Below are 25,367 nucleotides of genomic sequence, written 5' to 3'. Positions count from 1 at the left end.
TTGAGAGGCGACCTAGGGTACATCCCCTTTTTTAAGGCAATACTTCCAAATGCCGTTTGGAATCCCTGACCACTTTACTAGAATACAAAACACTTATACTTGATGCCAGTCGGCAAATATTCCGCTGTGCATCATGCATATATAGAAAAGCATCTTTTAATTGCTCTATAGGCAATAATATACTGTATCTAGGATGTCAATATTTCCAGTCAGGGAATCCAACCACGCCACCCAGCACTGCACATCCAGGCTGAGGCGATTGCTGGTCGCAGTATAACACCAGTATGTGTGTAAATACATTTTAGGATACCCTCCTGCTTTTTATCAGCAGGATCCTTAAGGGCGGCCATCTCAAGAGAGGGTAGAGCCCTTGTTCTTACAATCGTGTGAGCGCCTTATCCCCTGTAGGGGGTGTTTCCAAACGCACCCTAACCTCTGGCGGGAAAAGGTATACTGCCAATAACTTTTTAGAATTATCAATTGTTATCGGAGGAAAACCCACGCATCATCACACACCTCATTTTATTTTTCAGAGTCAGGAAAAACTATAGGAAGTTTTTCCTCACCAAACATAATACAACTTTTTTGGTGGTATTCATATCATCAGAAAAGTGTAAACATTTACCATTGCCTCAATCATGCAATGTGTGGCCCTATTGGAAATCACGGTTGTCTCTTCACCGTCGACACAGGAGCCAGTATCCGTGTCGGCGTCTGTAACGGGCGCTTTAGATCCCCTGTATGAGACGTCTGGACAGGCACAAGCTGAGTAGCCGGCTGTCTCATGTCAACCACTGTCTTTTATACAAAGCTGACACTGTCACGCAATTTCAACAGTACATCCACTCAGGTGTCGACCCCCTAGGGGGTGACAACACTATTACAGACACTCTACTCCGTCTCCACATCATTTTTCTCCTCATACATGTCGACACAAAAGTACCGACACACAGCACACACACAGGGAATGCTCTGATAGAGGACAGGACCCACTAGCCCTTTGGGGAGACAGAGGGAGAGTTTGCCAGCACACACCAGAGCGCTATATATATATATACAGGGATAACCTTATATAAGTGTTTTTCCCTTTATAGCTGCTGTATTGTTTATACTGCGCCTAATTTGTGCCCCCCTCTCTTTTTTAACCCCTTTCTGTAGTGTAGTGACTGCAGGGGAGAGCCAGGGAGCTTCCCTCCAACTGAGCTGTGAGGGAAAATGGCGCCAGTGTGCTGAGGAGATAAGGACGCCGAGAAAGGGGCGGAGCCTATCATCCTTTTTTTTATATGTTTTGGCAGGGGTTAAATGCATCCATATAGCCCAGGAGTTATATGTGATGCATTTATTTTAGCCATATAAGGTTTTATCGATTTATTGCGTCTCAGGGCGCTGCCCCCCCAGCGCCCTGCACCCTCAGTGACCGGAGTGTGAAGTGTGCTGAGAGCAATGGCGCACAGCTGCGGTGCTGTGCGCTACCTTATCTGAAGACAGGATCGTCTTCTGCCGCCGATTTCACCGGACCTCTTCGCTCTTCTGGCTCTGTAAGGGGGACGGCGGCGCGGCTCCGGTGACCCATCCAGGCTGAACCTGTGATCGTCCCTCTGGAGCTAATGTCCAGTAGCCTAAGAAACCCGATCCACTCTGCACTCAGGTGAGTCCGTTTCTTCTCCCCTTAGTCCCACGATGCAGTGAGCCTGTTGCCAGCAGGTCTCACTGAAAATAATAAACCTAAACTAAAACTTTCACAAAGAGCTCAGGAGAGCCCCTAGTGTGCACAGAAATCTAACTGGAGGAGGGTCATAGGGGGAGGAGCCAGTGCACACCAGCTAGTCCTAAAGCTTTCTTTAGATGTGCCCAGTCTCCTGCGGAGCCGCTATTCCCCATGGTCCTTACGGAGTTCCCAGCATCCACTAGGACGTCAGAGAAAATAGGATTTTAATACCTACCGGTAAATCCTTTTCTCTTAGTCCGTAGAGGATGCTGGGGTCACCATAGAACCATGGGGTATAGACGGGATCCGCAGGAGACATGGGCACTTTAAGACTCTGAAAGGGTGTGAACTGGCTCCTACCTCTATGCCCCTCCTCCAGACTCCAGTTATAGGAACTGTGCCCAGGGAGACGGACATTTCGAGGAAAGGATTTATTGTTAAACTAAGGTGAGATTCATACCAGTTCACACTTCAAGCATGCCGCACAACGTGGCATTCAACAGAACACAAGCCAACGGCATGAACAATTGCAGCAACATGCTGACAAACATAACACAACATGTGTGTAACTACAACTAATAACTGCAGATACAGTACGCACTGGGACGGGCGCCCAGCATCCTCTACGGACTAAGAGAAAAGGATTTACCGGTAGGTATTAAAATCCTATTTTCTCATACGTCCTAGAGGATGCTGGGGTCACCATAGAACCATGGGGTTATACCAAAGCTCTAGAATAGGCGGGAGAGTGCGGATGACTCTGCAGCACCGATTGACCGAACTTAAGATCTTCATCGGCCAAGGTGTCAAACTTGTAGAACTTTGCAAATGTGTTTGACCCCGACCAAGTAGCTGCAAGGCAAAGTTGCAATGCCGAGAACCCCCGGGCAGCAGCCCAGGATGAGCCCACCTTTCTAGTAGAATGGGCCTTCACCGATTCCAGTGACAGCAATCCAGCTGTGGAATGAGCATGTTGAATCGTGTTACAGATCCAGCGTGCAATGATGTGCTTGGAAGCAGGACACCCAACCTTGTTGGGAGCATACAGGACAAACGGAGCCTCTGTTTTCCTAATTTGAGCCGTTCTGGCGACATAAATCTTCAAAGCTCTGACCACATCCAGAGATTTTGACTCAGCGAAGGCGTCAGTAGCCACAGGCACCACAATAGGTTGGTTCATGTGGAAAGAGGAACCCACCTTCGGTAGAAATTGTTGACGTGTCCTCAATTCAGCTGTATCTTCATGGAAGATCAAATAATAAGAATTTACTTACCGATAATTCTATTTCTCGGAGTCCGTAGTGGATGCTGGGGTTCCTGAAAGGACCATGGGGAATAGCGGCTCCGCAGGAGACAGGGCACAAAAAGTAAAGCTTTAGGATCGGGTGGTGTGCACTGGCTCCTCCCACTATGACCCTCCTCCAAGCCTCAGTTAGGATACTGTGCCCGGACGAGCGTACACAATAAGGAAGGATTTTGAATCCCGGGTAAGACTCATACCAGCCACACCAATCACACTGTACAACCTGTGATCTGAACCCAGTTAACAGTATGATAACAGCGGAGCCTCTGAAAAGAAGGCTCACAACAATAATAACCCGATTTTTGTAACTATGTACAAGTAATGCAGATAATCCGCACTTGGGATGGGCGCCCAGCATCCACTACGGACTCCGAGAAATAGAATTATCGGTAAGTAAATTCTTATTTTCTCTATCGTCCTAGTGGATGCTGGGGTTCCTGAAAGGACCATGGGGATTATACCAAAGCTCCCAAACGGGCGGGAGAGTGCGGATGACTCTGCAGCACCGAATGAGAGAACTCCAGGTCCTCCTTAGCCAGGGTATCAAATTTGTAGGATTTTACAAACGTGTTTGCCCCTGACTAAATAGCCGCTCGGCAAAGTTGTAAAGCCGAGACCCCTCGGGCAGCCGCCCGAGATGAGCCCACCTTCCTTGTGGAATGGGCATTTACATATTTTGGCTGTGGCAGGCCTGCCACAGAATGTGCAAGCTGAATTGTATTACACATCCAACTAGCAATAGTCTGCTTAGAAGCAAGAGCACCCAGTTTGTTGGGTGCATACAGGATAACAGCAAGTCAGTTTTCCTGACTCCAGCCGTCCTGGAACCTATACTTTCAGGGCCCTGACAACATCCAGCAACTTGGAGTCCTCCAAGTCCCTAGTAGGCGCAAAGCACCACAATAAGCTGGTTCAGGTGAAACACTGACACCACCTTAGGGAGAGAACTGGGGACGAGTCCGCAGCTCTGCCCTGTCCGAATGGACAAACAGATATGGGCTTTTTTGAGAAAAAACCCACCAATTTGACACTCGCCTGGCCCAGGCCAGGGCCAAGAGCATGGTCACTTTTCATGTGAGATGCTTCAAATCCACAGATTTGACTGGTTTTAAACCAATGTGATTTGAGGAATCCCAGAACTACGTTGAGATCCCACAGTGCCACTGGAGGCACAAAAGGGGGTTGTATATGCAATACTCCCTTGACAAACTTCTGGACTTCAGGAACTGAAGCCAATTCTTTCTGGAAGAAAATCGACAGGGCCGAAATTTGAACCTTAATGGGCCCCAATTTGAGGCCCATAGACACTCCTGTTTGCAGGAAACGCAGGAATCGACAGAGTTGAAATTTCTTCGTGGGGCCTTCCTGGCCTCACACCACGCAACATATTTTCGCCACATGTGGTGATAATGTTGTGCGGTCACCTCCTTCCTGGCTTTGACCAGGGTAGGAATGACCTCTTCCGGAATGCCTTTTTCCCTTAGGATCCGGCGTTCCACCGCCATGCCGTCAAACGCAGCTGCGGTAAGTCTTGGAACAGACATGGTACTTGCTGAAGCAAGTCCCTTCTTAGCGGCAGAGGCCATAAGTCCTCTGTGAGCATCTCTTGAAGTTCCGGGTACCAAGTCCTTCTTGGCCAATCCGGAGCCATGAGTATAGTTCTTTCTCCTCTACGTCTTATAATTCTCAGTACCTTAGGTATGAGAAGCAGAGGAGGGAACACATACACCGACTGGTACACCCACGGTGTTACCAGAACGTCCACAGCTATTGCCTGAGGGTTTCTTGACCTGGCGCAATACCTGTCCCGTTTTTTGTTCAGACGGGACGCCATCATGTCCACCTTTGGTATTTCCCAACGGTTCACAATCATGTGGAAAAACTTCCCGATGAAGTTTCCACTCTCCCGGGTGGAGGTCGTGCCTGCTGAGGAAGTCTGCTTCCCAGTTTCCACTCCCGGAATGAAACACTGCTGACAGTGCTATCACATGATTTTCCGCCCAGCGAAAAGTCCTTGCAGTTTTTGCCATTGCCCTCCTGCTTCTTGTGCCGCCCTGTCTGTTTACGTGGGCGACTGCCGTGATGTTTTTCCCACTGGATCAATACCGGCTGACCTTGAAGCAGAGGTCTTGCTAAGCTTAGAGCATTATAAATTTACCCTTAGCTCCAGTATATTTATGTGGCGAAAAGTCTCCAGACTTGATCACACTCCCTGGAAATTTTTTCCTTGTGTGACTGCTCCCCAGCCTCTCGGGCTGGCCTCCGTGGTCACCAGCATCCAATCCTGAATGCCGAATCTGCGGCCCTCTAGAAGATGAGCACTCTGTAACCACCACAGGAGAGACACCCTTGTCCTTGGATATAGGGTTATCCGCTGATGCATCTGAAGATGCGATCCGGACCATTTGTCCAGCAGATCCCACTGAAAAGTTCTTGCGTGAAATCTGCCGAATGGAATTGCTTCGTAGGAAGCCACCATTTTTACCAGGACCCTTGTGCAATGATGCACTGACACTTTTCCTGGTTTTAGGAGGTTCTTGACTAGCTCGGATAACTCCCTGGCTTTCTCTTCCGGGAGAAACACCTTTTTCTGGACTGTGTCCAGAATCATCCCTAGGCACAGCAGACGTGTCGTCAGGATCAGCTGCGATTTTGGAATATTTAGAATCCATCCGTGCTGTTGTAGCAGTATCCGAGATAGTGCTACTCCGACCTCCAACTGTTCCCTGGACATTGCCCTTATCAGGAGATCGTCCAAGTAAGGGGTAATTAAGACGCCTTTTCTTCGAAGAAGAATCATCATTTCGGCCATTACCTTGGTAAAGACCCGGGGTGCCGTGGACAATCCAAACGGCAGCGTCTGAAACTGACAGTGACAGTTCTATACCACGAACCTGAGGTACCCTTAGTGAGAAGGGCAAATTTGGGACATGGAGGTAAGCATCCCTGATGTCCCGGGACACTATATAGTCCCCTTCTTCCTGGTTCGTTATCACTGCTCTGAGTGACTCCATCTTGATTTGAACCTTTGTAAGTGTTCAAATTTTTTTAGATTTAGAATAGGTCTCACCTAGCCTTCTGGCTTCAGTACCACAATATAGTGTGGAATAATACCCCTTTCCTTGTTGTAGGAGGGGTAATTTGATTATCACCTGCTGGGAATACAGCTTGTGAATTTTTTCCAATACTGCCTCCTTGTCGGAGGGATATAAAGCAGACTTCAGGAGCCTGCGAGGGGGAAACGTTTCGACATTCCAATCTGTACCCCTGGGATACTACTTGTAGGATCCAGGGGTCCTGTACGGTCCCAGCGTCATGCTGAGAGCTTGGCAGAAGCGGTGGAAGGCTTCTGTTCCTGGGAATGGGCTGCCTGCTGCAGTCTTCTTCCCTTTCCTCTATCCCTGGGCAAATATGACTCTTATAGGGACGAAAGGACGGAGGCTGAAAAGACGGTGTCTTTTTCTGCAGAGATGTGACTTAGGGTAAAAACGGTGGATTTTCCAGCAGTTGCCGTGGCCACCAGGTCCGATGGACCGACCCCAAATAACTCCTCTTCCTTTATACGGCAATACACCTTTGTGCCGTTTGGAATCTGCATCACCTGACCACTGTCGTGTCCATAAACATCTTCTGGCAGATATGGACATCGCACTTACTCTTGATGCCAGAGTGCAAATATCCCTCTGTGCATCTCGCATATATAGAAATGCATCCTTTAAATGCTCTATAGTCCATAATATACTGTCCCTGTCAAGGGTATCAATATTTTTAGTCAGGGAATCCGACCAAGCCACCCCAGCTCTGCACATCCAGGCTGAGGCGATCGCTGGTCGCAGTATAACACCAGTATGTGTGTATATACTTTTATATGATATTTTCCAGCCTCCTGTCAGCTGGCTCCTTGAGGACGGCCCTATCTATAGACGGTACCGCCACTTGTTTTGATAAGCGTGTGAGCGCCTTATCCACCCTAAGGGGTGTTTCCCAACGCGCCCTAACTTCTGGCGGGAAAGGGTATACCGCCAATAATTTTCTATCGGGGGGAACCCACGCATCATCACACACTTCATTTAATTTATCTGATTCAGGAAAAACTACAGGTAGTTTTTTCACATCCCACATAATACCCTCTTTTGTGGTACTTGTAGTATCAGAAATATGTAACACCTCCTTCATTGCCCTTAACGTGTGGCCCTAATAAGGAATACGTTTGTTTATTCACCGTCGACACTGGATTCAGTGTCCGTGTCTGTGTCTGTGTCGACCGACTAAGGTAAACGGGCGTTTTAAAACCCCTGACGGTGTTTTTGAGACGTCTGGACCGGTACTAATTGTTTGTCGGCCGTCTCATGTCGTCAACCGACCTTGCAGCGTGTTGACATTATCACGTAATTCCCTAAATAAGCCATCCATTCCGGTGTCGACTCCCTAGAGAGTGACATCACCATTACAGGCAATTGCTCCGCCTCCTCACCAACATCGTCCTCATACATGTCGACACACACGTACCGACACACAGCACACACACAAGGAATGCTCTGATAGAGGACAGGACCCACTAGCCCTTTGGAGAGACAGAGGGAGAGTTTGCCAGCACACACCAAAAAACGCTATAATTATATAGGGACAACCTTATATAAGTGTTTTCCCTTATAGCATCTTTTTATATATTTCTAACGCCAAATTAGTGCCCCCCCTCTCTGTTTTAACCCTGTTTCTGTAGTGCAGTGCAGGGGAGAGCCTGGGAGCCTTCCCTCCAGCCTTTCTGTGAGGGAAAATGGCGCTGTGTGCTGAGGAGATAGGCCCCGCCCCTTTTTCGGCGGGCTCGTCTCCCGCTCTTCAACGGATTCTGGCAGGGGTTAAATATCTCCATATAGCCCCCGGAGGCTATATGTGAGGTATTTTTTGCCAAAAAATAGGTTTACATTGCCTCCCAGGGCGCCCCCCTCCCAGCGCCCTGCACCCTCAGTGACTGCCGTGTGAAGTGTGCTGAGAGCAATGGCGCACAGCTGCAGTGCTGTGCGCTACCTTAAGAAGACTGAGGAGTCTTCTGCCGCCGATTCTGGACCTTCTTCTCTTTTCAGCATCTGCAAGGGGGCCGGCGGCGAGGCTCCGGTGACCATCCAGGCTGTACCTGTGATCGTCCCTCTGGAGCTAATGTCCAGTAGCCAAAGAAGCCAATCCATCCTGCACGCAGGTGAGTTCACTTCTTCTCCCCTAAGTCCCTCGTTGCAGTGATCCTGTTGCCAGCAGGACTCACTGTAAAATAAAAAACCTAAGCTAAACTTTTCTAAGCAGCTCTTTAGGAGAGCCACCTAGATTGCACCCTTCTCGGCCGGGCACAAAAATCTAACTGAGGCTTGGAGGAGGGTCATAGGGGGAGGAGCCAGTGCACACCACCTGATCCTAAAGCTTTACTTTTTGTGCCCTGTCTCCTGCGGAGCCGCTATTCCCCATGGTCCTTTCAGGAACCCCAGCATCCACTAGGACGATAGAGAAAAGGGCTCTTGTGAGACAAGGCCGCCAACTCAGACACCCGCCTTGCAGATGCCAAGGCCAACAGGATGAAATTCCTCACTTGGAAAGTGGTCAACTCCACCTTCCGTAAAAGTTCAAACCAATGTGATTGAAGGAACTGCAACACCACATTAAGATCCCATGGTGCCACTGGAGGCACAAATGGAGGTTGGATGTGCAAAACGCCTTTCCCGAAAGTCTGAACTTCTGGAAGGGAGGCCAATTGTTTCTGAAAGAAAACCGATAAATCTGAAATCTGTACCTTAACTGAGCCTAATTTTAGGCCCGCATCCACACCTGCTTGTAGAAAATGGAGAAAACGGCCTAGCCGAAACTCTTCCGTAGAAGCCCCCTTGGATTCACACCAAGGAACATATTTCCTCCAAATACGGTGGTAATGTTTAGACGTTACCCCTTTTCTGGCCTGAATAAGTGTGGGAATGACTTCACTGGGAATACCCTTACGGGCTAGGATTTTGGGCTCAACTGCCATGCCGTCAAACGTAGCCGCAGTAAGTCCTGATACTCGCACGGCCCCTGTTGTAACACGTCCTCGCGCAGAGGAAGAGGCCAGGGATCTCCTATGAGTAATTCCTGAAAATCTGGATACCAAGCACTCCTTGGCCAGTCTGGGACAATGAGGATCGCCCGGATCCTTGTTATTCTTATGATCTTTAGAACTTTTGGAATGAGAGGAAGTGGAGGGAATACATACACCGACTGAAACACCCATGGTGTCACCAGAGCATCCACTGCTATTGCTTGAGGGTCCCTTGACCTGGAATAATATCTCTGAAGCTTCTTGTTGAGACGAGATGCCATCATGTGTACTTGAGGAACTCCCCAACAACCTGTCACCTCTGCGAAGACTTCTTGGTGGAGACCCCACTCTCCTGGAGAGAGATAGTGTCTGCTGAGGAAGTCTGCTTCCCAGTTGTCCACTCCTGGAATGAAGATCGCTGACAGAGCGCTTGTATGCTTTTCCGCCCAGCGGAAAATCATTGGGCTTATGCCATTGCCGCTCTGCTTTCCGTTCCGCCCTGACAGTTTATGTACGCTACTGCTGTTACATTGCCCGACTGGATCAGTACAGGCAGATCTCGAAGAAGATGTTCCGCTTGCAGAAGGCCGTTGTAAATGGCCCTTAACTCCAGAACATTTATGTTGAGACAAGTTTCCTGACTTGACCATCTTCCTTGGAAGTTTTCTCCCATTGTGACTGCCCCCCAGCCTCGGAGGCTTGCATCCATGGTCACTAGAATCCAGTCCTGTATCCCGAACCAACTGGTCCCTGGATCTCGCCTTTATCAGGAGATCGTCCAAGTACAGGATAATCGTGACTCCTTGCTTGCAAAGGAGAACCATCATCTCCGCCATCACTTTGGTGAAAATCCTCGGAGCCGTGGACAGACCAAACGGCAACGTTTGAAATTGGTAATGACAATCCTGAATTGCAAACCTCAGGTAAGACTGATGCGGAGGATAAATGGGAACATGTAAGTAGGCATCCTTTATGTCCACCGACACCATAAAATCCCCTTCCTCCAGAATGGAGATCACTGCTCGGAGAGAATCCATCTTGAATTTGAATTTCTTTAGGAAGAAATTTAGGGATTTCAGGTTTAGGATTGGTCTGACCGCCCACAAACAGGCTCGAATAAAAACCATCTCCCTGTTGTGACTGGGGAACCCTGACGATAAGTTGTGTCAAAATCAAGTTGTGTATTGCGTCGCAAACTACCTCCCTGTCCGGAAGAGAAGCTGATAAGGCCGATTTGAAAAATCGGCGAGGGGGGAACGTCTTGAAACTCCAGCTTGTACCCTTGGGATACTATTTGTAAAACCCATGGGTCTATGTCCGAACGAACCCAAAACTGACTGAAGAGTTTGAGATGTGCCCCCACCGGTGCGGACTCCCGCATAGGAGCCCCAACGTCATGCGGTGGAGTTGGCAGAAGCCTGGGAGGACTTCTGCTCCTGGGAGCCTGACAAGGCTGGTGATAGTTTACCTCTTCCTCTTGTAGCAAGGAAGAACCTCTGCCCTTTCTGTATTTATTGGGCCGAAAGGACTGCATCTGATAGTGGTGCGTTTTCTTTTGTTGTGGAGGAACATAAGGCAAAAAGGATGACTTACCCGCGGTAGCTGTAGATACCAAGTCATCAAGGGCGTCGCCAAATAAGGCCTTACCTTTATATGGTAGATTCCATACTTTTCTTGGAATCAACATCAGCATTCCATTGGTGAATCCACAACGCTCGCCTAGCTGAGACTGCCATGGCATTGGCCTTTGATCCCAAAAGACCAATATCTCTCGCAGCTTCCTTAAGGTATGCTGCAGCGCCCTTAATATAACCCAGCGTCAAGAGGATACTATCCCTATCTAGGGTATCTATTTCAGAAGACAAGTTGTCTGCCCACTGTTCGACAGCACTACTTACCCACGCAGACGCAATGACAGGTCTGTGGTCACATAAATGGACTTTAACGTAGTTTCTTGTTTACGATCCGCAGGATCCTTAAGGGCCGCCGTGTCAGGTGATGGGAGAGCCACCTTTTTAGACAAACGTGACAGGGCCTTGTCCACAGTGGGGGGTGACTCACTTTTCCCTATCCGCCGAGGGAAACGGATAAGCCACCGTAATTCTTTTGGGAATCTGAAACTTTCTGTCAGGACCTTCCAAGACTTTTTCAAATAGCGTGTTCAGTTCATGAGAGGGAGGAAACGTTATCTCAGGTTTCCTTTCCTTATACATACAGACCCTTTTATCAGAGACAGCCGGGTCCTCAGTGATATGTAATACCTCTTTAACCGCCACAATCATGTACTGAATGCTTTTTGCAAATTTTGGATCTAATCTGGAATCGCTATAGTAGACACTGGAATCAGAGTCTGTGTCGGTAGCAGTGTCTGCCAACTGGGCCAACGTACGTTTTTGTGACCCTGAGGGAACCTGACTTTGCAATAACATATCTTCCACAGATTTCTCCCATGCCTGGGTCTGAGACTCAGACTTATCTAACCTCTTACTAATAAGAGCCACATTAGCATTCAAGGCGTTCAACACATTTACCCAATCAGGCGTCGGCGGTGCCGACATGGTGACCCCCGCAGCCGTTTGTGTCCCTAATACAGCCTCCTCCTGGGAAGAGCCTTCAGCCTCAGACATGTCGACACACGTGCACCAAACACACCGGGCATATAGGGTTCAAGGCACCAGTGGACCCGATCTATACCCCATAGTACTACTGTACAGTTCCCCAGTATCCACTACGGACTATGAGAAAATTAATTACCGGTAGGTATTAAATTCCTAATTTTTTTGTAAAATCATTCATAAACTTTCTGTACCTCTCCTTTCTGTGCATAATGCAAGATGATTGGTGGGCCAAGTATTCTGCAGTCAGCTTTATACAGATATCGAAAGGAAGGATGTTGGAAATCTGATATTACAAACACGTTCTCAAATTCTGGGGTATCAGCTTCTGCATACTCCTCCACAGATTCTGTTGTGACGTAGGGAAGCTTGATTTCCTGTGAGTTTCCATGAGAAAGATTTGTGAGACATCTTAAATCACCAGGGAAACAAACACATTTTTATGCCTGCCTCCAGCCATGCTTCTATAGTTCTCAAATATTAACAACATTCACAAATATGTATGTGAAAGGGTATACAGGGGAGCTTTTCAATACAGAAGTCATTTGGAAGGCCTTTGTCCCCCTTATGTGCACTATGTAAGAACATTTGACCTTAGTCTGTTGAAGAACACAGCCTGGCTGTTTTTCCAAATGACATTAACTCATAGCAGTAGTAAACACAAGCTGTGTGGATGTAAACGGTGCCATTAATTACAATAATACGGGAAAGGGATGGAACTAACCCGGTTACTGATAGATTTGTTGTCTTGTGTCCATTTTTATTAGCTCTTTCTGGCAAAAAGTAGTAATTAATACCAGACATACAAATGTCCAGTATTTTAGCAAGCAAGGGCTCTAAAACAGCACAACAGGCAGCCAGAACACACACCGCATACATTGGTTCAATATACTGGTCATTAAGTCATTAATATTCGTGATATCTTGTGTGGGCATACAGTCGTTACTTGATTATTGGGCAACTGTCACAATTCATGATATGCTTATTACAATAACAAACCTTGCATTGGTGTGCATCCCTTACTGAATATAGGTCTGATGATTTAGAGATCTAACAGGCTGTGCAATAATTTCAAGAACATGTAGCATTGAAAACAACAAATCTAAAGTTAACCAAACACAGGCTAAACAATTGAGTCAGCCAAACCACCAAATAGGATTAGATTCTAAATGGACAGGTGCAGCTGTTCAGCACTTAGGTCAAGTGATTGGACTTCAAGTAGACAACAGACAGAACAGTCATATCATCTTGATTTAAAAGTATGCCTAAAAATGATTGGCTTTAATCAGATTATTCCCATGAATCAAGTACATCTGGGACCACAGACAATGCAATATTAGTTTTCTGGGGTCCTAAATAAAGGAATATCTGGAAGAAACAGCCGATCATTCTTAGGTGGGGGAGGGGGTACCCATCACACCACCACCACACGTGAGATCCAAGATGTTAATTTAATTTATTGGATAAGCCCCAGTGAACAGTTCACCAAATCTCAGTAAGGCGTAGCCGCGTGTTAAATATCACAATACATTAAATTAGCATGGTGAAATTTTAATTAAAAAATGTTAATGGTGCTATTTAAAAAGCCATTTGTGATGTGCTGCATGCAATATCAGTTGGTATGATTAAGTCTCCATACCATATTTACAATACTTTTTATAAATGATTCTCTGGATTTCTCTTGACAATTTTCCCTTATCTTTATAACTGGGACTTCCATTAGCTTAACTGTCTGTGGAAATGAAGAATCAGATAAATGCATTAAAAATGAAGAACACCCTTAAATTTACTGCAAACAGATTAAAAAAAATAAATAAAAATAAATAAACATACCTCCAGAGCTTTTACTAATGCTTCATTACTACCAGCGTCTTCAACTAGCACCACTCTGGTTTCTATTTGGGGCATGTCTTCTGCAGTAATTAAAGAAAAAAGACAAGTTAATTTGTTTTATTTTTGGAAAAAGTGTAAAAATAAGATTTTAAACCTACCGGTAAATCTTTTTCTCGTAGTCAGTATAGGATGCTGGGACTCCTTAAGGACCATGGGGATAGACGGGCTCCGCAGTAGACATGGGCACTTTAAAAAAGACTTTAGGCTCTGGGTGTGCACTGGCTCCTCCCTCTATGCCCCTCCTCCAGACCTCAGTTAAAGAAACTGTGCCCAGAGGAGACGGACAGTACAAGGAAAGGATTTTAGGTAATCCAAGGGCAAGATTCATACCAGCCACACCGTATAACTTGTGATATACTATCTAGTTAACAGTATGAAAAACCAACATAGCCTCGGTCCACCACCGATGAAACTATAATATAACCCTTATGTAAGCAATAACTATATACAAGCCTTGCAGAAGTAGTCCGCACTTGGGATGGGCGCCCAGCATCCTCTACGGACTACAAGAAAAAGATTTACCGGTAGGTTTAAAATCTTATTTTCTCTAACGTCCTAGAGGATGCTGGGACTCCGTAAGGACCATAGGGATTATACCAAAGCTCCCAAACAGGCGGGAAAGTGCGGATGACTCTGCAGCACCGATTGAGCAAACAGAAGGTCCTCAGCCAGGGTATCAAACTTCTAAAACTTTGCAAAGGTGTTTGACCCCGACCAAGTAGCAGCTCGGCACAGCTGTAGTGCCGAGACCCCTCGGGCAGCCGCCCAAGAAGAGCCCACCTTCCTAGTGGAATGGGCCTTAACCGATTTTGGTAACAGTAATCCTGCCGTAGAATGCGTCTGCTGAATCGTGTTACAGATCCAGCGAGCAAGAGTCTGCTTTGAAGCAGGGCCGCCAACCTTGCTGGCTGCATACAGGACACACAGTGCCTCTGTTTTTCTGATCCTAGCCGTTCTAGCTACGTAAATCTTCAAAGCCCTGACCACATCAAGGGACTCGGAATCCTCCAAGTCACGTGTAGCCACAGGCACGACAATAGGCAGGTTCATATGAAAGGATGAGACCACTTTAGGTAGGAATTGAGGACGAGTACGCAATTCCGCCCTATCCATATGAAAAACCAGATAGGGGCTTTTATGTGATAAAGCCGCTAATTCCGAAACTCGCCTAGCCGAAGCTAAGACTAACAACATGACCACCTTCCAAGTGAGATATTTTAACTCCACCGTTTTGAGTGGTTCAAACCAATGTGACTTAAGGAAACTTAACACCACGTTAAGGTCCCAAGGCACCACCGGAGGTACAAAAGGAGGCTGAATATGCAGTACTCCCTTCACAAACGTCTGTACTTCAGGAAGAGAGGCCAATTCCTTCTGAAAGAAAATGGATAGGGCCGAAATCTGAACCTTAATGGACCCTAATTTTAGGCCCAAATTCACTCCAGTTTGTAGGAAGTGAAGGAGACGGCCCAGCTCAAATTCTTCCGTAGGAGCAGTCCTTGCCTCACACCAAGAAACATATTTTCGCCATATTCGGTGATAATGTTTTGATGTCACGTCCTTCCTAGCCTTTATTAGTGTAGGAATGACCTCATCCGGAATACCTTTTTCGCTAGGATCCGGCGTTAAACCGCCATGCCGTCAAACGCAGCCGCGGTAAGTCCTGGAAACGACAGGGCCCCTGTTGCAGCAGGTCCCGTCTTAGAGGAACAGGCCATGGATCTTCTGTGAGCAACTCCTGCAGCTCCGGATACCAGGTCCTTTGTGGCCAATCTGGAACAATGAGGATTGTTCTCACTCCTCTTTGTCTGATTATTCTCAACACCTTGGGTATGAGAGGAAGAGGAGTAAATATAGACCGACCGGTACACCCACGGTGTCACCAGGGCGTCCACAGCTACCGCCTGAGGGTCTCTTGACCTGGCGCAATACCTTTTTAGCTTTTTGTTGAGACGGGACGCCATCATGTCTATTTGGGGCAGTCCCCACAGACTTGCGATCTGCTCGAAAACTTCTTGATGAAGCCCCCCCCCCCCACTCTCCCGGATGCAGATCGTGTCTGCTGAGGAAGTCTGCTTCCCAATTGTCCACTTCTGGAATGAACACTGCTGACAGTGCGCTGACATGATTCTCCGCCCAGCGAAGAATCCTGGTGGCTTTCGCCATTGCCACCCTGCTCCTTGTGCCGTCTTGACAGTTTACATGAGCCACTGCGGTGACATTGTCTCACTGAATCAGAACTGGTTTGTCGCGAAGTAATGCCTCCGCTTGACGTAGGGCGTTGTATATGGCCCTCAACTCCAGGACGTTGATGTGGAGACAAGTCTCTAGACTTGACCAAAGACCTTAGAAATTTCTTCCGTGTGTGACTGCTCCCCAACCTCGGAGGCTTGCGTCCGTGGTCACCAGGATACAGTCCTGAACGCCAAACCTGCGGCCCTCTAGGAGGTGAGCACTCTGCAGCCACCACAGGAGAGAGATACCCTGGCTCTGGGGGACAGGGTGATCCGCCGATGCATATGTAGATGTGACCCGGTCCACTTGTCCAGCAGGTCCCATTGGAAGGTTCTCGCATGGAACCTGCCGAAGGGAATGGCTTCGTATGATGCCACCATTTTCCCCAGGACTCGAGTGCAGTGATGCACTGACACCTGTTTTGGCTTCAATAGGTTCCTGACCAGAGTCATGAGTTCCTGAGCTTTTTCCGTCGGAAGAAAAACCCTTTTCTGGTCTGTGTCCAGAATCAAGCCCAAGAAGGTCAGACGCGTCGTAGGAACCAGCTGCGACTTCGGGATATTGAGAATCCAGCCGTGTTGCTGTAACACCTTCAATGAAAGTGACACGCTGTCCAGTAACTTCTCCCAAGATCTCGATTTTATGAGGAGATCGTCCAAGTATGGGATAATTGTGACACCTCGCTTGCGCAGGAGCACCATCATTTCCGCCAGTACCTTGGTGAAAATCCTCGGGCCGTGGAAAGCCCAAACGGCAACGTCTGAAATTGGTAATGACAATCCTGTACAGCAAATCTCAGGAACGCCTGATGAGGTGGAAATATTGGAACATGAAGGTACGCATCCTTTATGTCTAGGGAAACCATAAAATTCCTTCCTTCCAGGCTGGCGATGACCGCTCTGAGCGACTCCATCTTGAAATTGAACATTTTCAAGTATGGGTTCAGGGATTTTAAATTCAAAATGGGTCTGACCGAACAGTCCGGTTTCGGGACCACAAACAGGGTTGAGTAATATCCCCTCCCCTGTTGCAGTAGGGGAACCTTGACCACCACCTGTTGAAGATACAATTTTTGAATTGCATTTAACACTAACTCCCTCTCTGAGGGAGAAGCTGGCAGAGCCGATTTGAAAAACCGGCGCGGGGGGACCTCTTCGAATTCCAGCTTGTATCCCTGAGAAACAATTTCTATTGCCCAGGGATCCACCTGTGAGAGAACCCAGATGTGGCTGAAAAGTCGAAGACGTGCTCCCACTGGAGCGGACTCCCTCAGGGGAGCCCCAGCGTCATGCGGTGGATTTTGCAGAGGCCGGGGAGTACTTCTGTTCCTGGGAACTAGCTGTGTGCAGCTTTTTTCCTCTGCCCTTACCTCTGGCAAGAAAGGACGATCCACGTACTTTTTTGCTTTTATTCGAACGAAAGGACTGCATTTGATAATGAGGTGCTTTCTTAGACTGCGAGGGAACATAAGGCAAGAAATTCGATTTACCTGCCGTAGCTGTGGAGACTAGGTCCGAGAGGCCTTCACCAAATAACTCCTCACATTTGTAAGGCAAAAACTCCATATGCCTCTTAGAGTCGGCATCCCCCGTCCACTGTAGGGTCCATAAGACTCGCCTAGCGGAAACAGACATAGCGTTTATTCTGGAACTTAGTAAACAAACATCTCTTTGAGCATCCCTCATATATAATACAGCATCTTTATATCGAATACAGTTAGCCACTTTTGGCTGTAATTTTGCATCATCGTAGTCGACACTGGAGTCTGAATCCGTGTCGGTATCTGTGTCAACAATTTGGGATAGTGTGCGCTTCTGAGACCCCAAAGGACTCGTCGACATTGGGACAGGCATGGTTTGACTTCCTGACTGTTCCCTAGCGTCAGCTTTGTCTAATCTTTTGTGCATTCATACACTCCCCCTCCTCCTTAGGTGAGCTTTCAACCTCATACATGTCGACACACGCGTACCGACACACCCCACACACACAGGGAAGCTCTTTTCTGAAGACAGTTTTCCCACCAGGCCCTTTGGAGAGACAGAGAGAGTATGCCAGCACACACCCCAGCGCTATATGACCCAGGAAAAAACAGACTGTTTTACCCAGTAGCGCTGTTATAACTTTATACACGCCAATTATGTGCCCCCCCCCCCCTCTTGAAAAACCCACCGTCAGTAAGCAGGGGAGAGTCCGGGGAGCTTCCTCTCAGCGCTGTGCTGTGGAGAAAATGGCGCTGATGAGTGCTGAGGAAGAAGCCCCGCCCCCTCGGCGGCGGGCTTCTGTCCCGCTCAAAATCAAAACATGGCGGGGGCTCTTTATATACATGTACAGTGCCCAGCTGTACATATACATACATATATATATATATATATATATATATATATATATATATATATATATATATATATTATATATATATATATATATATATACATACACACACACACACACACACACATACACATACACACACACACATAATACTTACCTACCTGACTCTCTCCATGAGGGAGAAAATGCTGTTCCTGGCCTTTCCTGGTAATGTATGATTGCCATCACCTGTGGTGAGCTAGTTAATTGATAAGAAAGCTGTTTCACCACAGGTGATGGCAATCATACATTACCAGGAAAGTCCAGGAACAGAGCATTTTCTCCCTCACGGAGAGGGTCAGGTAGGCAAGTATGACATACATACATACATACATACTTTTGCCATAGGAGAGGTTTATACTGCTGCCCAGGGCGCACACCCCCACCCCACCCCCCCCTGCACCCTTACAGTGACCGGAGTGTGTGAGGTGAACGGGAGCAATGGCGCACAGCTTCACCGCTGTGCGTTACCTCTATGAAGATCAGACGTCTTCTGCCGCCTCTGAAGTCTTCTTTCTTCTCATACTCACCCGGCTTCTATCTTCTGGCTCTGCGAGGAGGACGGCGGCGCGGCTCTGGGACGGACGGCGAGGATGAAACCTGCGTACCATCCCTCTGGAGCTAATGGTGTCCAGTAGCCTAAGAAACAGGACCTTGAAACTCAGAGAAGTAGGGCTGTTTCTCTCTCCTCAGTCCCTCGATGCAGGTAAACTGTTACCAGCAGGCTCCCTGAAAATAAAAAAACCTAACCAAAATACTTTTACAGGAAACTCAGGAGAGCTCCCTGCAGTGCACCCATCTCCTCTGGACACCGTATCAAACTGAGGTCTGGAGGAGGGGCATAGAGGAAGGAGCCAGTGCACACCCAGAGCCTAAAGTCTTTCCTAAAGTGCCCATGTCTCCTGCGGAGCCCGTCTATCCCCATGCTCCTTACGGAGTCCCAGCATCCTCTAGGACGTTAGAGAAAAGGAGATTGATGATAGATTTAACCATGTTAAATCTTTCTGCGAGGTACAGTGGATTCCACAGGGAATTACATCGGGGTATAGAGTTGGATCTTGAGCTGAGGCACCAACTGGCTAAAGCTTTGACTGTTCCCAGGATGCACTGCACCGCCTCTTCTATAGCCCTGCCTCCAGGCACTGGAGCTCAGTTTAGTTAACCAGTCAAATTCAGTAGCAGGTGAAAGACGGTAGATGTTAGCCACATAGAACCACATTCTCACGACAGGAGAAGGGACTAGCAGCTAATGCCATAAAAACCCAAAGAAGTTAAGTGCGTCAGGGTGGGCGCCCTGTGGAATCCAGTGTACCTCGCAGAAAGATTTAACCATGGTAAGTCTACCATAAATCTCCTTTTCTGCACGGGGTACACTGGGATTCCACAGGAAACAACATCGGTGATGTCCTAAAGCAGTTCCTCATGGGTGGGGAGACACTATAGCGGGAACAAGAACACGGTGACCAAATTAAGCATCCTGGGAGGCAGAAGTATCAAAGGCATAGAACCTGATGAACGTGGACAGAGAGGACCACGTAGTCGCCTTGCACAATTGTTCTGCGGACGCGCCGCGGCGGGCCGCCCAAGAAGGTCTAACCGACCGAGTAGAATGGGCCTTGATAGCAGCAGGAGCTGGGAGCCCAGCTTGCACATAAGCTTGTGCAATCACCATTCTAAATCGATCTAGCCAAGATCTGCTTATTTGCAGGCCAGCCACGTTTGTGAAAACCAAAAAGTACAAAAAGGGAATCAGATCTCCTGATGGAGGCAGTCAAGTCCACATAAACACAGAGAGCCCGTACCACATCCAAAGATTTTTCTTTGGAGGACAGACCAGAACCACAATCTCCTGATTAAGGTGAAAAGATAACACTACCTTAGGCAAATAAGCAGGGTGAGTCCGAAGAACAGCCTGGTCACGGTGAAAAATCAGGAAGGGTGGACGACAGGATAAAGCGCCTAAGTCAGACACCCTCCTAGCAGGGGCAATAACCAACAGAAAAACGGACCTTAAGAGTAAAGCATTTAAGGACCACAGACTCAAGAGGTTCAAATGGAAACTCTTGCAGGGTATTAAATACAACAGACAGATCCCATGGAGCCACAGGAGGGACATAGGGAGGCTAAATACGTAGAACACCCTGAGTGAAAGTGTGAAAATCAGGAATAGACGCAATTTTCCTCCGAAAGCACCGACAAGGCAGATGTATGAACCTTGAGGGAGGCCAAAGGAAAGCCCAAGTCTAGGCCTTGTCGGAGAAAAGCCAAAAGTCCTAAAGTTTTGAAAGTATACGCATCATAATTCTTAGCAGCACATCAAATAAAGTAAGAATTCCAGAACCTGTAATAAATCCGAGCCAAAACTGGTTTACGGGCTATCAACATAGTTTGAATGACCGCCTCAGAGAATCTGTTTGCTCTCAGGACGGATGCTTCAAGAGCCACACCATCAAAGCCGGTCTGGCCAGGTCCGGGTAGACACAATGGCCCAGAACGAGGTGGTCTGGGCGTTGAGGAAGTAGAAGAGGAGGCTCTAGCAAGAGACCCTGCAGGTCTGAGAACCAATGCAGTCTGAGCCACGCTGGAGCTACTAGAAGTAGTACTCCTTCTTGCTTGAACTTCCTTATTACTCTGGGCAGGAGTGACACCGGAGGGAACACGTATGGCAGTCGAAAGTTCCATGGACTTGCCACTGCGTCCACGAACACGCTGCTTGAGGATCCCTTGTCCTTGCTCCGAAGACCAGAACCTTGTGATTGTGTCGAGATGCCATCAGGTCCACATCTGGAAGGCCACACTTGTCCACGAGGAGTTGAAAAACTTCTGGATGGAGGCTCCACTCTCTGGCGTGTACGTCTTGACGACTGAGAAAGTCCGCTTCCCAGTTTAGGACCCCCGTAATGAACACTGCCGATATGGCTGGTAATCCGCCCACTAAAGAATCCATGATACTTTCCTCATTGCCATGCGGCTTTGAGTGCCGCCTTGATGATTTATGTACGCCACCGTGGTGGTGTTGTCTGACTGTACTTGAACAGGTCTGTTCTGTATTAGATGCTGTGCCAAGGTCAATGAGTTGAACACCACCCGCAATTACAGAATGTTTATCAGGAGGAGAGACTCCTCCTTGGTCCACCGACCCTGAAGGAAGTGTTGCTCCAACACCGCGCCCAACCCCTCAGACTGGCGTCCGTCGTCAGAAGGACCCAGATGGAGATCCAGAAGGGACGACCCCTGCTCAACCGTTGGTCCTGAAGCCACCAGCTTAGTGACAGGCGGACCTCCGGAGATAATGAGATCATATGAGACCTGATCCGGTGAGGCAGGCCATCCCACTTGGCAAGCCTCTGGAGAGGGCGGCAATGGAATTGAGCGTACTCCACCATGTCAAAAGCAGACACCATGAGACCTAGCACTTGCATTGCCGAATGTATCGAAACTTGCGGACGAGATAGGAAGCATAGAATCCTGTCCTGAAGCTTCAGAACTTTTTCCCGATACAAGAACAACCGCTGGTTGTGAGTGTCCAACAACGCTCCCAAGTGCACCATGCTCTGAGCAGGGACCAGGGAGGATTTCTTCCAGTTGATGAGCTACCCGTGGGCTTGCATGAACTGGATAGTCAAATCTAGATGACGTAGGAGAATCTCAGGTGAATTTGCCAGGATCAACAAGGCGTCCAAGTACGGTAGGATCCTGACCCCTCCACAGTGGAGTACAGCCGTCATTACAGCCATAACTTTGGTGAAGACTCGCGGAGCCGTGGTCAAACCAAAAAGTAACGCCCGAAACTGGTAATGGAGGTTACCAACCGCAAACCTCAGGTACTGCTGATGCGACACTGCAATGGGAATATGCAGGTAAGCATCCTGTATGTCCAGTGAGACCATATAGTCCCCAGGCTCCAAGGCTAGAACAATAGAGCCAAGAGTTTCCATACGAAACTTGGAGACCTTCACAAACTTGTTCAGGGACTTGAGATTGAGATCAGGCCGGGAAAACCCATTTGGTTTCAGGACTAGGAACAGCAGTGAATAGAACCCCTTGCCTCTCTGAGCCAGAGGCACTTGTACTACCACTCCTGTGTCCAGGAGGGACTGTACCACCGAATTAAGAGTCTTTGCCTTCACCTGATCCGAAGGAATGTCTGTCAGGCAAAATCGATAAGGGGGAACGACTCTGGAAGGATATGGCGTAACCTTGAGTAACGACTTCCCGTACCCAGGCATCGGAAGTGGTCTTCAACCATTCCTGGGTAAACCCTAGAAGTCGGCCCCCCCACCCTGGGATCCCCCAGAGGGGAGGCCCACCCCGTCATGCGGCAGGCGTGTCAGACTTGGAAGCAGGCTGATGGGCAGCCCAGGCACGTTTGGGCTTATTGGGTTTAGAAGTGCGAACCTGTTTTGGGTACGTCTGACCTTTTGCTTTCCCTGACGGATGAAAGGAGCGAAAGGAAGTACTTTTAGCCTTCAGCACCGAAGGAGCAGTATTAGGAAGACATGCTGTTTTAGCAACGAAGTCAGTCACTATCTTGTCATGGTTCTCTCCTAAGAGAATGTCTCCTTTACAGGGGAGTACCCCCAGGTTTTTCTTAGAGTCCATGTCCACAGACCAGGACCTTAAACAGAGAATTCGGCGAGCCAAGATGGACGTAGTAGAAGCCTTGGCCGCCAGAATACCGGCATCAGAAGCAGACTCTAATGTAATGAGACGCTGTAACAATATAGGATAGGAAGTGTCTAGCATGATCAGAAACATTGGAAGTTGAACTCCACCTCCAGCTCCTGAGCCCACGCTTCCACAGCTTCTGCAGCCCATGTTGCTGCAATAGTGGGTCTATGCACCGCACCGTTTAAGGTGTAGATTACCTTCAAACAACCCTTCACACGCTTGACAGTCTCTCTAGGACGCGACAGTAGTTACAGGCAGAGCAGAGGATACTACCAGCCGCGCCACTTGCAAATCCACTGGCGGTGGTGTTTCCCATTTTTTACTAAGCTCCGCAGTGAGGGGGTAGCGAGCCTGCATCTTCTTGTGAGGCGTAAACTTCTTTCCTGGATTTTTTTTTTTTTTTGACTAAATGGTCAGAATGAGGTAAAACTTGTTTAACAACCTTCTGATGTTTAAACCTGTCTGGTTTCTTAGGCGCAGTGTCAGGCTCCTGTTCATCATCAACCTGAAGAATGAGCCTGATAGCCTCTAACATGTCAGGAACATCCACCTGCGAAACATCTTCCCCATCAGAAGCATCAGGTTCAGAATCTGTGGGGTCAGTATAAGCGCCATCCTCATCAGACGAGGGGTCTGGGATATGGGTGGATTGTGAGGAAGTAATTGCCCACTTAGAGGACCCCTTGGTCTTAGGCGAGCGAGGGTTAGACTTTTGAGTAGTCAGTGAGTGGTTCAATTGCTGTAACTGATTGGACAGTTGATCTGCCCATGGCAGATCAACCGCGGGTACCATAAGCGGTTGTACCGGCACAGGAGGTCCCATAGGGGGGCGTTAGTCTAGTTACCAGCGTATGCAATAGTGTGGAGAAGGTAGCCCAAGGGGGGTCATTATGCACCCCCATTGCTACAGTCCCACTGGGGGGCAAGGAACCCCCAGAACCTGAACCCTCAGCTGCTATGTTATCCTCAAATGTGTCTGCAGCGTTATCACCACGCAGTGTGGGATCAGCCCCAGCTCCGTTTCCCTTTGTAGCTGGCATAATCAAAAGCTCAATTCAAGGCAACACAGTACAATGGCCCTCATTGTGAGTTGTTCGCTCGCTAGCTGCTTTTAGCAGCATTGCACACGCTAGGCCGCCGCCCTCTGGGAGTGTAGCTTAGCAGAATAGCGAACTAAAGATTAGCAAAACTGCTACTAAATAATTCCTTGCAGTTTCTGAGTAGCTTCAGACCTGCTCCTAGATAGCGATCAGCTCGGTCCGTTTAGTTCCTGGTTTGACGTCACAAACACGCCCTGCATTCAGCCAGCCACTCCCCCGCTTCTCCAGCCACTCCTGCGTTTTTACCTGGCACGCCTGCGTTTTTTAGCACACTCCCTGAAAACGCCATGTTGCCACCCAGAAACACCCACTTCCTGTCAATCACACTACGATCACTCGAGCATTGGAAAAACGTTGCTCGAGCCTGTGTTAATCTACTAAGTTTTGTGTTAAATAACTAAGCGCATGCACGCTGCTTACCATGCGCATTTTCTACCTAGTCGCTCCGTTGCGAAAAACGGCAACGAGCGAACAACTCGGAATGACCACCAACATCCGCAGCAAAACACCTGACAACAACCCCCTGTGCAGTGTATCAGCACAAACAGGGGATTCAAGAGTTATATCGTGACTAAAAATCACAGAGAAAAATACACAGAGTACATCCTGTGAACTGCCTATATTATGATAAACCTGACACTTAGCCCCCTCAGGTTATAGAATATAGGGATAGCAATGAGTGAGAGACACGAAATGGAGTTCACCCAGCAGCTATATGCACACACACACAGAGTCACAGTTTGTACAATGCAGAAATTATAACATGCACTAAAACTGCACTGGACTAGCAATACAGAGTAGAACTATGTATAGCTATACACTGAATTGGATAATAAGATTTTACTTACCGATAAATCTATTTCTCGGAGTCCGTAGGGGATGCTGGGGTTCCTGAAAGGACCATGGGGAATAGCGGCTCCGCAGGAGACAGGGCACAAAAAGTAAAGCTTTTTCCGATCAGGTGGTGTGCACTGGCTCCTCCCCCTATGACCCTCCTCCAGACTCCAGTTAGGTACTGTGCCCGGACGAGCGTACACAATAAGGGAGGATTTTGAATCCCGGGTAAGACTCATACCAGCCACACCAATCACACCGTACAACTTGTGATCTAAACCCAGTTAACAGTATGATAACAGCGGAGCCTCTGAAAGATGGCTTCCTTCAACAATAACCCGAATTAGTTAACAATAACTATGTACAATTTATGCAGATAATCCGCACTTGGGATGGGCGCCCAGCATCCACTACGGACTCCGAGAAATAGATTTATCGGTAAGTAAAATCTTATTTTCTCTATCGTCCTAGTGGATGCTGGGGTTCCTGAAAGGACCATGGGGATTATACCAAAGCTCCCAAACGGGCGGGAGAGTGCGGATGACTCTGCAGCACCGAATGAGAGAACTCCAGGTCCTCT

At 48.1% G+C, this 25,367-nt stretch overlaps 1 protein-coding gene across 5 annotated transcripts in view; it reads right to left on the bottom strand.

Annotated features, from left to right (window-relative positions):
* ECT2 (epithelial cell transforming 2) overlaps positions 1-25,367 on the bottom strand; it is a 719,104-nt gene that overhangs the window by 567,314 nt on the left and 126,423 nt on the right. For 3 of the 5 annotated variants that reach the window (XM_063916272.1, XM_063916269.1, XM_063916270.1), the window contains exons 4-6: positions 13,518-13,597; positions 13,324-13,416; positions 11,879-12,061 (exon numbers count right to left, since the gene is read on the bottom strand). In XM_063916272.1, the coding sequence (XP_063772342.1) occupies positions 11,879-12,061; positions 13,324-13,416; positions 13,518-13,597 (356 nt within the window). The remainder of the gene's footprint in view (positions 1-11,878; positions 12,062-13,323; positions 13,417-13,517; positions 13,598-25,367) is intronic. The other 2 variants (XM_063916273.1, XM_063916271.1) reach the window with 1 other exon arrangement.

Source organism: Pseudophryne corroboree, chromosome 4 (assembly GCF_028390025.1).
Source record: "Pseudophryne corroboree isolate aPseCor3 chromosome 4, aPseCor3.hap2, whole genome shotgun sequence".
NCBI lineage: Eukaryota > Metazoa > Chordata > Amphibia > Anura > Myobatrachidae > Pseudophryne > Pseudophryne corroboree.
Note: the sequence above shows the minus strand (reverse complement) of the source record. Positions and strands in the feature narration are given on the sequence as shown.